Source organism: Anas platyrhynchos, chromosome 2 (genome assembly GCF_047663525.1).
Source record: "Anas platyrhynchos isolate ZD024472 breed Pekin duck chromosome 2, IASCAAS_PekinDuck_T2T, whole genome shotgun sequence".
NCBI classification, from domain to species: Eukaryota; Metazoa; Chordata; class Aves; order Anseriformes; family Anatidae; genus Anas; species Anas platyrhynchos.
The window spans coordinates 73,863,670-73,878,893 of record NC_092588.1 but is presented as its reverse complement, the minus strand read 5'-3'; the positions used below and the strand labels follow the sequence as shown (position 1 = coordinate 73,878,893).

Genomic DNA, 15,224 nt, shown 5'->3' with positions numbered 1-15,224 from the left:
GTGATCTGAATAGGCGTATCTGTTAGAAATTGCTATAGCTATTACCACCCAATAGAGAGTGTACACATCTCCTTCTGGAAAGGGAAGAACATAATTCATGTTAACACTACGTACTTTCAAGAAAGACTTCTCAGATAAATTCTGTCAATGCTCCTAAAAGGGGAGGAGAGTACAAGTGAAGTATTAAAAATGTAAGGGAATACTGTTTAAGTAAGAGACATTTCTAGAACTGAGCAAATTGATTATATGGTTTTCACCACCAATGCTGTTCACCTTGGTATACTGTATGATATATTAGAATGAACTGCCTTAAATAAAATTCTGTAACGTGATTAAATAAAATTCTGTAATTGTGACAGGTTCCAGCAGTATAATTAGAATATAAAATATAAACAACAAAAAAACAAAGCCTTCTATATTTTTTTAATATTGCAGTTAACTAGAATTTCCAAATACATTGACATTTACATCCCATACAACTTAGTGTTTCCTTCTCTGTAAGAAGTAAATAAAAAAACACCAATAAACCCTCAGAGCACCATGTTTCAGACCTTCATTCCCCTATACATAAACCATAAATTAACAGTTAATTTAAGCCAGTTAAATTTTTGTCAAGATAAACACTTAACAGCATAGAACCAGAACGAAACTGAGACATCGATAAAAGTTTTCTGTAAACAATAATAAAGACTATAATATATAATAAATGGTTGTACCTTTAGTTGTGTTTTTTTAAACTAACCCCAAAACATAAATATTAGTTCACTGTAAACCATGCAAGTCTTTAAACCCCTAGATGAGATGCTGATACATTTTGCTCTTTTAAAACAGATATTGATAACTGGATGGCTTAGATATCAGTATTTAAGAACTACCATGCTGCATGAAGGGCTTAGAAACACCTGGAAATTAAAACAGTTCCTAAAATTATCTTCAGACTTAGTGATTCTCTTCAGCTTTAAGTGATCCTATTGAACTGTTATTCTCTAGCTCCACTGAGGGTAAGTCATCCTTTCCCTGAGAGGCTTCATGACCAACTTTCATCACAACACATAGGATCAAATGTTGCATTAAAGCATGATAACAAAAAAATAAATAAAAAGGAAAGCCTCAAGTTTCCTGTAAAACACCAAGAAAAGACATAAAAGACATAAACATCAAATAAAAGATGAAACAATTTGAGAACCAAGCAATGTGCCAACTGACACTAACTTCAAAGGAGTGGGTATTCCTAGACTCTCCATGAGCTAGACTTCCTGGATATCAGCTGAGGCAGTAACTGGTCATCGCTGTGAGGAGCAACTGGCAGTCCGATGGCTTAGCTGTAGGATAAGTTATCATCATGGTATGAGTGACAGCTTCTCTCCCCTCCATCCTTTGACTATTTCAGTCAGTAATGATAAAACGTGTTACATTTTTCATCACTGAGTAAATCCTTGATGTTAGGCAAGACTTCAGTGCACTAAGAACTGTATAACCGTTACAAGAAGGAAAGCAGGAAGACACCACTGTTAAGAAAAATCTTGGGTGGCAAAGTCCTTTTTCACTGCCCATTTCCTGAATGTATTTTTTAAAAGAAAATATTTAAGATTAGAAAAGTAAAAGTTCCACCCTCATATTACATGGATTACTACAGCCATGTAGGTCATAGCAAAGAAAGAATTTTGAACACTGGATGGACAAAGCTTAACACAATACCATACTGGAACACTCAACATCTAATAAAGTTCTATTATCAATTTGTTTTTGATTTCCATAGATTTCCAAAATACATTTGCAGCAGTTCGTTTTTTTCCTTGAGGGTTTCTGCAGAAAACCTGACTTCTCCGCAATTCTAAAAAACTCTTTAATATCACAAATATTCAAAGGACATAGATGTGTCCAAAACTCAGAAGTCTGTATACTTGAGATCCTATCATGTCTTTGAAATCCCTCTGGGTTCCTTCAGGAAAAAAAAAATAGCAGTGTGAGAACTAACATTTATGAAACAAGAAAGCAGCACTAAAAGATTCCAAAATTTGAATATAAGAATCAACTAGACCATCAACAGGAAAAGAAAGACTTTAAAACTGCATAGTAAGAAAATTCTGTAAAAACCTTTAGAAAATATTACAAAGAATTGTTAACAGTGCTAGACTGTAGTGAGTACCCTTAATAAAAAAATATCCTCTAAAAATAGTGCTGAATGCAAAAAACACATGTTGAGTATTATTTGAGATAGTTATGAAGTTAGAGGTAGATGACTAAATCAGTTATTTGGGAGAATTACCACTACAGCTATTGTTGTAAACAGTATTACATTTTACCTATATAGCATTCATATCTGTGCAAGAATGCAGAGAGAAGGAACGTTTATTGCCTAACAGCAACTATATTCATTCAATGTCTTTGCTGTGCATCAGTTCTCCTGGAAATGGGGGCAAGGGGAAAAAAATTAGGAAGGCAAGACAAATCAACCCCATTTGTGTATGCAGGCAACTAAAAGGCCAAACGCACCAGCCAAATTATACACTACGGTGACTGGGCTCATAGCACAATCCTCAGGACATGGCTAGATCAGATGAGTAATACCCGAATACTCTGTAGGCTGAAAATAAAACATCAGAAACCTTGTACAGTAGTTTCCACAATGTGAAATCAGTCACCTTGCCTTACATATTCACAACGGTGCTGCATTGTTGCAAAAGCACCTTTGTTCCTGTTCACCATGTCCATCAGATTCGGGGGTTTCATTATGAAGAAAAGCAGTAACTACTAGCAGCACAAGGCTTTGTCAGTAGCGAACAGAGTACGTTAACTGGCTAACACTTGTGAAGCGTTAGGTGTTCCAAAAAGTAACCATTTCAAAAACAGCGTTACCACCAGAATCTGATGGTATTCAAAGCATCCGTTAGTACACAAATGGAATCAGAATTTTTCTATCCTTTGGGTAGTCTTCGAATTTCTCAAGGTACCACCTGAAAAACAAAGGTACAAATGCGATGAGTACTGCATCTTTAAAATATTCTCAAGGAAGTTCATTAACTATATAAAGCTTTCAATTTAATCCATTTTATTTTTGGATACAAACTAGAAAAGTGTCTTTAGAACCTACTCTGGATAGAAAATTGCTATTTACCACACTCATTCTAAGAAAATCTAATTGCCAACTACAGCAAAACAAAGCTATCGTTGCTAGCAATGGGAAATCAAGCTAGTAGGTGCGATCAGAGCAGCCAGGGAAGGAACAGACTTCTCTTGTAAAATGTGTATTGTAATGCATCCTATTTATATTTTAGAAGTAGAGGAAAAAATAATATCCAACAGGAATCCTGCAACAGGATTTTTTTCCTCAGTGGTGCTACAACCTCCATCCTTGGAGGCACTCTGAACTCAGCTGGATGAAGGACTTGGCAGAAGTTGTATAGCTTTGGTGTTAGCCCTGGCAGAAGCAGGTCGGTCTAGGTAACTGGACTAGACAACCTTCAGCTGCCCCTCCCAATCCAAAGTACATTATGGCTCACTCAACCGTGGCAGGTGGTAGAACAGGGAGAAATAGTCACAGATGACCTGGAAGGTTCAGGTTGGACAGTAAGAAAAATCTTGTTCACTGGGATGGTAATACAGAACTAGAACACCCAAGGAGGTACAGAAAGATATTTATTTCTGGAAGTTTTCAAGACTCTGCTAGGCAAAGCCATAGCTGATGTGACACTTAGCAATGGCATTCTTCCAGTCTACCTCCTCCTATTTATTTCCTCTTATGCCACCAAGTTCCACAAAAACAGTCAAAGCAGGAAGCCAAAAATAACTAAGATTAGAGTGTTCAGGTTCTTTTAAGTGTGCTATTTCTGAAAAAGAATTTTTTCAAGAAGTTTTCTCAAACCGATTCTTCTATTAACAGGAAAGCCAAAATGTGAATACAGTACATTATCAGTCTGATAGTTTTACAGAACAGAGCCTTTATATACAAAAATAAGCAATCAACTCTATGGATATTTAATAGACTTGATTTTGATGGTCCTGCCTGTAGCAGAAACCTTTGGTTATTTTCAGTAATGTAATACTATAGTAAGAAGTTTGAGCTGGAAAATAAACTATAATGTATGATCAAGCAAAGGTAGTTTTCCCAAATGTATCCAATCTTTAGAGGTCCAGGATGAATTCTGGTCATGTAATGAATAGCCATTATTTTGACTACCTCATTGTACATTGTGTGCACTTATATTCCTTATGCTTAACACTATTTTGCTGCAATCTTATGTTTAGTACTGCTTGAAGCATTATCTCATTCTTCATTGCAGTTAACAGCTTTTCATTAGACTTGTTCTGCAACATCCCTATGGGATGAGGTATAATTTACACACTGGAAATGAAGTGTGGCACAGACAATAGAAATAAGACAAACACTTACTGATGGTGTTGCTTTGCCCTAGAGCCCAAGATAAAAAGTGTACACAATGCAAATGCAAGGCTTTCGATGGTGCAGCAGGCAAGGGCAAACCCAAACCATTCCAGGATCTCTCCAAAAAAGTTGGCTCCACTGACATACTCAAACATTCCTCCTAAAAGCAGGACAGGTTTATTTGAAAAGCACCTTAATGAAGGACATATTCAATATAAGTCTAAGACATCCTATATCACTAATATCTCTATATTTTTAAAGGCAGTAGAAACTGTTTTCCAGTTCAAGCTGTACCATGAAGGATTACTTTAGACATCCTTCTAAAACAGACCTTCTCCAGTTACACTTTTCTTCTTTGAATCATGGAAAAAAATTTGGTACCAGAAGTGATTCCATACCTCTGTAAATAACTACTTCAAGCTGTATATGACTATGTACAAAACCTTTTTTTTAAATATGCAAAAAATACAAAACACAATACCATTTACATGTAAAATAGTCCCATAATATACACCTAGGGTTAGTTAGCATACAATGCCTCATTTCTCCAGTTGAAGTATCCCGAATTATATTAATCAAAGAATATTTTTCTAAATTTAAATTGCAAATTTATGCTCTAGCTTAAAATGCATTGCCCTTTTGTTCCTGTGCCCTGCCAGGTCTGGAGAAAGATAACCTTAGCTACTTCAATCCTGACCCTTATCAATAGCAGTAACTGGCAGTTTGTATTAAACATATTTTACAGCTAATTATGCATAAACAGTCAGTACTCACCTGCTGGGAGTTATTTTTAAAAATAAGAACTTTCACCTTAATTCCAAAGTTAGAGTACAAATTGATAACATAAGTGCATGTCCTAGTGGGACCAAACAAGCAAATATTTGCCAAGCTTAATAAAGGACACGTTTTGACCTTGTTTTTAATTACTCTGTTTTTGTGACAAAATGGCAGAATTCTAGCACTTGAATTGGATAAGTAATATCAAAAAGACTGACTCCTCCTGATTATGCAGCAAAACAAATCTTATTTCCTTCTAAACATCTGAACATCTCACACTATCTCTGTATTCATCTTAACAGATGTTAATTCAACTGCCCATGTAAAGATACAAAGTTATGTTCTTGGTGAAAAATATGAACGCTACAATCACTTCCTTAAATAGTCATTTATGATATGACAGGAAACTTGTAATAGCAATTTGTCTATCTCCAGTAAAATATATCAAGCCTTGGAAGGTCTCTGTAACACCGACTTGCAAAGTAATTTAGGTTGGAAGGGTCTTGAGATCATCTAGTCCAACCTCACTCTGTTCAAATCAGGTTCAGCTAGAGAAGGATGTCCAAAATAGCATCCAGTCACATTTTCAGCATCTCCAAAGGTGGAGACTCCACAGCTTCTCTGGGCAACCTATTCTAGTCTTTGGCCAACCTCATGGTAAAAGAGTTGTGTTCACATGGAATTTCATGTGTTTTAATTTGTGTTCATCGCCTTCTGGCCTGTCACTGTGGACCACTATGAACCTGGCTCCCTCATCTTCATTGCCTCCCATCTGGTACTTATTTACATTTATGGGATCCCCATGAGCCTTCTCTTCTCTAGGCTGATCAATCCCAGCTCTCCTCACAAAACATGCTTCTTTTGCTAAATAGATTTTTGTAACATTTTACTCACCTCTTGGTATCTTGTAACCAGTTTCCCCTGGTTTTCTCAGATTTCTAAGAATATGATCAGAATGAATATTGATTGCCATGCCAACCAGCCACCCTATAAAACCTGAAGAGAAATATTTAAAATACTTATCTTTAATACAGTGAGTCAAAGCACTCTATCAGGAAAAAAAAAGTCATATTTCAAACATTAGCCATATTGTCTCAAAGCAATAATAATGTAAGCAAGATAAACAATTCTAGTGACATTATGCACAATCCCAATCCCACAATGAGCTCTTCAGCCAGTAAAGCTCACAGTAATCAACAGGTCTCTGGACAGGAATAGTACTTTTAAGTATAAAGTTTTATTCTCATGTTGCCAAAGGTATGCGCATATATTTAAATGTATGTGCGTACAAATATATACCATGTCATATGTATAACCCCTAACTTCCATAAAGAAAATCAAACACCACTTTAAACAACACTGAAGGAACCAGCCACTATCACCCTAGCACCTTAGTCTTTTTTTTTTTTTTTTTTTTTTTGAAGCGACAGTATGCCAGAGTGTAATAAAAGGAATAAAAAAACCACTAGACTACCAAAGACAGCATAATCATGTTCCTGGAAGTTAGGTTTAGAGTCTTCCTAAACCTAGTCTTGTCGAGCACTATAAATACTGAGCTTGCAATTTTTCAACAAGTATGATGCAAAGAGAGAAAGAGCTTGGACTTTCTTTAGGGAAAAACTCCTGCCATACTGTCTCAAGCTCAGTCCAAAGTCATAGAAGATTCCTTTCTGTGACCTAAACGAGAACTGTATTTTAAGGACACCTGTAACAGAGAATGAATTCTTGTGAAGTTGAAATAAAAAGCTGAGAGAAATAAACAAAAGGACTTAATACTCTCTACAGGTTTGATAGTTCTACAGATCTATCAACCTGGCAGATAGATGAATTGATAGATGAACCTGAATGCAATTCATATTCAGTGATCCACAGAGCAGAGGTAACTAATTTCACAGTCAGTTGTTGCTTTAGTTGTAATCCAGCATCTACTGTGGACAAAGCATGCTTAAGGTTGACACTCGACACTTCACTAGAACACTGGTTTTCTGTTCATCTTTGACTTTCTTTGAATACGTTTGGTGATATTAAAGGGAGAAGATAGTGGTACACATCAAATACTATTATTCTGTACAAGGTTATCTTAAACAGCCCCAAGTCATTTGGGAGTTTATCCATCTGAATAGAACTTAGCTGTGAATACTTAGAGGTGAGTAGGCTGTCATGAGGTCTCAAACCCTAAAAGCACTGCAAGCTAGCACAATGAAAGGGAGAACTGGAGAAAGCATGACTAGAGCTCTCATAGGCAGCCTGTGGGGTGTTCTTCATTAGTCTGCTTGCTTTGCAACCTGAGTTTTATCACATGTTGTGCTGCATTTGAAGCAACACTTTTTGCTTTCCTTTTAAAACAGATTAGTTCACTGCTCTGAACGAAACCAATGCCCAGTCTGTAGAAACCATGAGGGAACTGCATTAAAGCTATATCAGTGCTCCAGATCAATTGCTGGTGTAGATGTAAGGCATTGATTTCCCAGAATTAACTCCTAAGCATCTGAAAACAGACATCCCATCAGTATCCTAAGGATTCACAGATAGGAATCTGGAGAAGTGAAGCTAATTAGCCATAGTGGTGGGAGGTCTCAAAGGAACAATGCGTTCTCTATCTTCGCCGCAAATTTCTCTTCAACTTTCAGCTGAACCTTGTTTGTCTGCCATTTGTTGACACTCCCATTTTTGTTCCTTGTGTAACTTCATGTAGATTAAAACAACTTATTAACATAATAATATGTCAGATCTGCTTTCCTGCTGTTCTCCAATCTTATAATTTTTTGTCATTTTAGCCACAGCCTTAAAGACACTGCCACACGTTTCTGAAAAATTAGAGCATAGCCCAATTGCTCAGGGAGCATCTGGCATACAATAAAGCACTTCTGCATTTGAGTGACCAAAAACTACAAGCATGAACTGCAGATATTCAAACAGTTCTATCTTGTGTTCGCCCCAAATAACTATTATAAATAGCCACTAGATTCCAAGTTACAGACGTACGTACGTATGTATGTATACCCTTTTAGCAGGAATAAAAGAAAAAAAGTCTTAGGTTTGGCTCTCTCAGACCCATTACCAACCCATCTCAAGACTTATTACAAAAAAAATCTCAAAAAAAAAAAAAACAAAACAGGGAGTGATGGTACTACAGTAGATGCTATGCATACCAAGAATCTCCACTTCCTTACTTTTCAGGGTAACTTAAATAATAAGTTGTCCTTGTAGTCATGAAACCAACACCTCTTACAACTAGCAGTACAGGAAATATAAAAATTAATTCCACATTGGTATTACTTGCAAAACAAAGAGTTAAATTTGTACTCAGAAGTAATCATAACTAAAGGCAGATGAACCTAAACATTATCATTTATACATTTGCACTTTTCAGAAATCCTTAAAATAGAGTATTCAAAAACAAACAAACAAACCAGGAAACCTGAACATGACCTATTACCTTTTTCCCCCCTAACATTTCAGTAAGGAGGCATTAACTTATGCCTCATGACTCATGTTTTGTTTACAGCACAGTTTTGAGATAATCTTTTGATTAAGGTACTAAACCAGGACACAGGAAACTGAAGATTTTACGTTGCATCAGTCTAACAGTTTTGATCAACTGTTCTTCTGAATGCTTTTTTTTTTGGAATCATGTTTAACCAAGAGACTAGAACTTCAAAAGTACCACATGAGTTTCACATGTGCCCATACAACTACCTACCTCCCCAGTGAAGATATTCCCTTGTACCTCATCTTCTCCATTTTTGGAGCACAAATACTACTCCCTCTTAATCTTTGCAAGATAATCTATTGAGACCTAAATTTATTCAATCTCAGTTGTTACAGCACAGTGGCCCTCTACTGTCATCTGCCATAATACTGCAATATTAGGCAGTATTATGAAAATAAAGCTCTTATTCTTGCTGTACAAGGTCTGAGAAATCTGTGAGAAACACCGTCTTGCTTTGACTCCAGAAAAACAGTAAGAGTTGTACTGGGTCAGATTAAGAATCCATACAACCCAGTGTTCCATCTTTCCCTGACAAGGCAAAATGTTCTGCCTTATCTCCAAATCATAGAGAACCTTCAGTAAATACTTCCTTAGGAAAAAAAAAAAAAAAGGTATTACATTTGACAGTAGGCAAAAGCAGGTGCCCAGCAAACAAGAAGTAAGGCAAAGAACGCAATCAGCAAACACCTTATCTTTTTAATTATATGCCTGGCTTCAAAGGTAAGTGTAATCTCACCTCCTGATAGGACTGAATGATCAACCTTCCAACCCCACCCTCGTGGCACAGTTTTGTTCTTTGCCAAAGCCCACTCACTGCAGTGGGGGGAGATAGGTATGGTTATAAAAAAAATAGCCTAACATCAAGGACTTTTGATGTTAAAACTGGCATCCTGTGAGGACAAAATTCCTGCTCCTAATGCTCTCATGCAGTGGCTTAACTCACCTGCAATGAAACAGGGATCTTTTAGCCAGCCTGAGGGGTATTCCGCATAGTTGCTTAAGCTTCGGCCTTGCAAGTACCCATTGTAAACGCAGAAGAGGAGCGCCAGCAGGAAGGTGAAAAACGGCGTTGGCTTTCCTTGCCGGATCAGGAAGGGAAATATGAGCGCCCTGTAACGAACCGGGAGAGAGGCACTGCTGCATCCAGGGCAATTACTGTGACCGGGGTGTTAAAGCCAAGCGGGGCTGAGCCCCGCCCGGCTCTGCGCACCCCGTACCTGTGCAGGTAGTGCAGCACGAAGCCGCCCAGCAGCAGGCGGTTGGGCCAGCGGCCGGCGGCGGCCCCGCAGGCGGCCAGGGCGAGGGGGACGAGCAGCGAGGGCAGCTCCTGCAGCGCCCACGCAGGCCGGGCGGGCAGCGGGCAGCCGAAGCGCGGCGACGAGTAGCGGCCGTAGGGCATGGGCACGAAGCGCAGCAGCAGCGCGGAGCCGGCGCCCAGCGCCACCAGCCCGTAGGCCAGCAGCTCCAGCAGCCGCCGCTCCTCGCCGCCCGACACCCGCCGCCAGAACGCGCACGGGCCCTCGCCGCCCGCCGCCGCTGCCATGCCGGGGGGAGCCGAGCGCAGCCGAAAGGAGCCGAAGGGAGCCGAAGTGCGGAGGGAGGGAGGGAGCCGTGCGCCCCATTCATCCCCACGCACCAATGAGCGCCGAGGGGCGGGGCGGTGGTGGCAGCGTGTGGAGGTGCGCATGCGCAGAGCGTGCCGGCGCCCGCTCCGCCATCACGGTGCTGGGCAGGCTCCTGGCAGCCATGGGCCGCAGGGCCCGCGAGCGGCGGCGGCCGCAGCAGCAGCGGGGCGGGGAGCAGGGCGGCGGTGGCGGGGGGGAGCAGGGCTGGTCCGGCGGCTACCCCGAGATCGTGAAGGAGAACGCGCTGTTCGAGCGCTACTACCGCGGGCAGGCCGTGGTGCCCGCCGCCGAGTGGGACGCCTTCATGGCGGCGCTGCGCGAGCCGCTGCCCGCCACGCTGCGCATCACCGGCTACAAGAGGTGAGGGGACGGGGGCAGGGGGACGGGGACACCGCGGGGACACCGCGGGGCTCAGCCTCGCCTCTCGCCCCGCAGCCACGCCAGGGAGATCCGGCACTGCCTCAAGGAGCGCTTCTTCGCCGAGCTGCGCGGCCTCCGCGTCGACGGGCAGGAGGTGGAGATGCCGCAGCCGCTGAGCTGGTGAGCCCGCCCCCCTCCTCTCAGCCCCTATCCTCAAATCCTGCCTCCATCCCCTCGCCTTCCCCTCTCTCACCTCTCCCCGCTGCGCCACAGGTACCCGGAGGAGCTGGCCTGGCACACCAACCTGAGCAGGAAGATCCTGCGCAAGTCGCCGCAGCTGGAGAAGTTCCACCAGTTCCTGGTCAGCGAGACCGAATGTGTAAGTGCCCCGTCAGGACCTGCTGCTGCTCCCCAGCCCCACGTGGAGCTGTGTTTCAGGGCGGCGGGACAGGTTGAGGCAGTGCCTTTCCTCCCAGAAATCGCCTGACTCAGAAAAAGTCTAGATTTTATATTCCATTGATTCATCCACTAACTCCAGCAAATAATTATATCACTCCACATTACATTGATTCATCCCATAACTCCAGCACATAACTACGCTTTTAAATATTTTTACTAACATCATCACAATTTTTTGTTTGAGAACGTGAAAACGAGTGCTTCCGGAGTCATTACTTGCTGTTAAAAAACAGATGCTAGAGCAGGGTAAAAACCATGTGTAAACACGCCAAAACGTACCTTTAATAGCGGATGTTTCACACTTTCACTTGTTTGAAGCCAGCGTCTATTTTCTTTTGAACAGAAATCACAACTGTAGAATTAATAGAAATGGACTATATCCAAAATTCGGCTTAGAAAATACTGATTCTTATATGGTAACATAATTTAATCCTAAGTTTGAAGCTGTGCTTTTGACTGCTTTGTTATTTTAATTTAAGGAAGGTGTTTTGTTCTTTCTAGTTTATAGTTTATTGTAAAATAAACGTTTTGTCTTGTCAAATGTTTTCCTTTCTTTAAGGGAAATATCAGTCGTCAAGAGGCTGTTAGTATGATCCCACCCCTGCTGCTTAATGTTAATCCTCATCATAAGGTAACTCTAAAATACAATGCACGCTAGGGTTTTTTCATATAAGACAGATTGCTTAAACTAAGCCTACGATGATGGTATCAGTGCTGATATTCTATGTTGGCATGTTTTATGCTTTCTGCATGTAGACCACACCAGTCAACTAGTGTTCAGTTCATAAATAGAGAGACAGCTGCTTTTTCAGCTATGAGCAATACTAAGGAAAAAAGACTTTGCTTTAATGTAGTTGCGTGATCTTAATTTTGGTGTGTAAATGTAACTAGCTGTATCCAGGTTAGGTATCCTATCTGTGTTACAACCCTCTTTTAAAGTAAGGTAACTAAATGTTTAAACTTCCTATTATCCGTCATGCTGGGAACAGACATGCTTTTCCAGATCCCAACTGTCATGTTCTCTACCAGCTGATTTTCAGTCCTTTATACATTTTGAAGAAGCTTTTATACCTTTTGAAAAAGTTGCAAACTTCTGATCCATATATCTGTTAGGCAAAGTAACTTCGGTGAGCTGAAACCTGCTGTTGATGGTGGCTGAAAATTACAGGTTGCTAACTTAAATTTGAGGTGGCTAAGGAACACACAAGACACTTTCCAATGGCAGATTGTAGGGATGGAGGTATCTGGTAGCAGACTTCCTGTTCTAAACTTGGCTGTGTTTGCATGCACTGTACTTCAGGTCAGAATGAATGTCAGTCAGGTGGCCTTACTCTTTTAATCTGTGTCAGGGAGCTAGTTAAAAGCGCCCTGTGATCTTAAGCAGCCATGTTGTGCACTTCTTTATTTAAAATTTTTAAATCTCCCTCTTCCTTCACTGAAAGGATTTAGTGATAGGGATTGTCCTAATGAGTCACAGGTACGTTTTGAGTTTCGCGTGGGGTTGAACAGGTAGTAAATGTGTTTGACTTCATGTAAAACACAAATTGAATATTTTTGCACATGCTTCTGTATTTGTATTTTGTATTTGTATTTTTTCAGGTGGTTTAGATGTTCCCTACAAGCCAAAGTTCTTCTCATGTTGTAGACCCTTAGAGATAAAACTGTTTTCGTTGATGTTTTTATGAACGGAACTGTACTTTGTAGTTTCTTGCAGATCAGTGTTCTGAGTAATCATAATCATTTTGTGTTTATATGCAAAAACATATATTTAACCAAGAATACATAGCACGTTTTTCAAGTATGTAGAAGGCAGGGCTTGTTCTTTTTAACCTTTTTGTCTTTTTAGATTTTAGATATGTGTGCTGCACCTGGATCTAAGACTGCACAGCTCATTGAAATGTTGCATGCAGACATGAATGATCCTTTTCCCAGTAAGTTTGGAAAAACGAGCAAAAAAAAAATTGTTACTTTAAATTGCCCCCTTTTTATGTAATAGATTAATATCACAGATGGCAACTGCATTTAACTATGTACTGAATTCCATCATTGGTTGAATTATATGAGATGGAAAATACCTCTGCCTTTTCCTTGAAATGTTGTGGGCTTCCTTGCCTTGAAGAAGAGAGATGGATTATTTATCTTCACAGCTGAGCATGTAATAGATGCAATCACAGATCAGTTTCTATGTGGTGGTTTGCACGCCTTTATGTTCTGCTTGTATCCTGCACTTGGATTAAGGTGCTTCAGCCTTAAATGAAGGTTATCAGAAGTGTCTTTCTTCAAGCTCCTAGAGTAGTTTGGGCTGGAAAGGACCTTAAAGATCACTCATTTCCAACCCCCCTGCCATTGGCAGGGACACCTCCCACTACACCAGTGTGCTGAAAGCCCCATCCAGCCTGGCCTTGAGCACCTGCAGGGATGGGGCATCCACAGCTTCTCTGGGCAGCCTGTTCCGGTGCCTCACCACTCTCAAATCTCTACCTTTACTTAGGTGCTCACAGAAAATACCGTCTCCATAAATTGTGAATTTGGAGGGGTGTGTTCTTTCTGTACACCAGCAGATTTTCAGTGTAATACAGAAATCTGTGGTGGTAGAGGAGGTTTTATCTCCGAAGGTTTTACTTTGAGAACAAGAACGGAAGGGCCCTTGGTTGTACCTTGGAAACTCAGCTGCATGGAAGCTAGAAATCTTAAAACTGTATTTGTCACATTAGTTAGACCTTACCATTCTTAACTTACGTTCAGTTTGGGGTCCTCTGTTTATAAATGGTCCTCTAAATAAGAATCTCTAGTAAAAGATCTGCACAAATTTGAAGATAAAGCAAGCCACTCTGTAAATTATTTAGCTGTTAAATAGTAATGCTTCTTCCCACTGTTTTATGTTCACAGAGGGTTTTGTAATTGCTAACGATGTTGACAACAAGCGGTGCTATTTGCTGGTTCATCAGGCTAAAAGATTAAACAGTCCATGCATCATGGTGGTAAATCACGATGCCTCCAGTATTCCTAATCTACAAATAGACGTTGATGGAAAAAAAGAGATCCTCTTCTACGACAGGATTTTATGTGACGTCCCCTGCAGGTATCTTGCATGTATACCAGTACTTGTATTTTTGTGGTACCAAGTGATGTTTTCTGTGTTGCTTACTGTGTAACTTTTGGTTACATCCAAAAAAGGTGAATCTCTTAAACTGTCGTAGGTAAGGGGATACCAAATCAAGGTGGCCTTTTATTATTCCAAGTGGTACTTAAATTTGATTAGCTGAAGGGTTACAAATTTTCATTTTATGCTCAGAATATTAAAATACAAATATAGCATAGACATAAACAGTACAGCATAACATGGGAGAAGGACTGTTAATTTTTTGCAGTTGTAAATGACTTGGATATGGAATTAATTTTACCCACAAATAATACAAATGTGTTCGACTTCTGTTCCAGTGGAGATGGAACCATGAGGAAAAACATTGATGTATGGAAGAAGTGGACAACACAAAACAGTTTGCAGCTCCATGGGTAACAAATGCTTGTTATACATCCGTCTTCGTTTCTCCTCCTCCTTTTCCTACCTTTTTAGCACTCGCTTGCATTTGTGTATTAATATATGACAAAGCAGTGTTCCTTTTCTCTGAAATCAAGAGCTTATATGTTATTCCCAGAAAGGGTTAATATTTTAGATCATTTGGATAGGATTCCTAATGTTTATGCAGGTGAAATAGTGATGGAAAATAACTTATACAATCACAGAAACTTGTAAAACTTAATAGTGGTGTTTTAGTGTATTCTAGAATATTGGAGCCCATACATAAATGGTTTCAGCTACCTGACACTGAAGTTAATTTATGGTAAATGAGTATTTAGCCTCGTACAAGGTACTAGGTAAAAAAGCCATAATTTAAGAATAGATGAAAAACTTAGAACATTTTATTTGCATTTGTTGCAAGTTGAGAATGTGCTCAGTTAGTGTGACTCAGCTGACTTGTGATGACATGTTACTGCTTGGCAACTCATTTGTAATTGTAGGGTTTATTGCAGTTGTAAGTATGCAGCTATAGTATAAGCTGGTCATCCAGCTCAGAGATACTCTTCACTGAAGTCCAGCATTAGCTAAGCGTTTTTGTCTGTG

The 15,224-nt window shown here is 40.1% G+C and overlaps 2 protein-coding genes across 3 annotated transcripts in view; one reads left to right on the top strand and one right to left on the bottom strand.

Moving 5' to 3' along the window:
* Positions 1 to 205: 205 nt before the first annotated feature.
* Positions 206 to 11,027, bottom strand: SRD5A1 (steroid 5 alpha-reductase 1). Of its 2 annotated transcripts, none has more exons than XM_072034952.1 (5): positions 10,893 to 11,027; positions 9,598 to 9,764; positions 6,056 to 6,157; positions 4,394 to 4,544; positions 206 to 2,957 (listed from the first exon to the last, which is right to left on the bottom strand). In XM_072034952.1, exons 3-5 carry the CDS (start codon positions 6,132 to 6,134, stop codon positions 2,891 to 2,893), a joined length of 297 nt encoding a protein of 98 aa, XP_071891053.1. In that variant the 5' UTR covers positions 6,135 to 6,157; positions 9,598 to 9,764; positions 10,893 to 11,027; the 3' UTR covers positions 206 to 2,890. The 2 variants fall into 2 exon arrangements, with proteins under 2 accessions (XP_071891053.1, XP_005029390.4); XM_005029333.5 differs by lacking the exon at positions 10,893 to 11,027 and adding an exon at positions 9,872 to 10,267.
* NSUN2 (NOP2/Sun RNA methyltransferase 2) overlaps positions 10,347 to 15,224 on the top strand; it is an 18,797-nt gene continuing 13,919 nt past the window's right edge. The window contains exons 1-7 of the mRNA XM_038174410.2: positions 10,347 to 10,639; positions 10,715 to 10,819; positions 10,913 to 11,018; positions 11,658 to 11,729; positions 12,945 to 13,029; positions 13,988 to 14,180; positions 14,540 to 14,614. Of these exons, the coding sequence (XP_038030338.2) occupies positions 10,401 to 10,639; positions 10,715 to 10,819; positions 10,913 to 11,018; positions 11,658 to 11,729; positions 12,945 to 13,029; positions 13,988 to 14,180; positions 14,540 to 14,614 (875 nt within the window). The 5' untranslated portion in view covers positions 10,347 to 10,400. The remainder of the gene's footprint in view (positions 10,640 to 10,714; positions 10,820 to 10,912; positions 11,019 to 11,657; positions 11,730 to 12,944; positions 13,030 to 13,987; positions 14,181 to 14,539; positions 14,615 to 15,224) is intronic.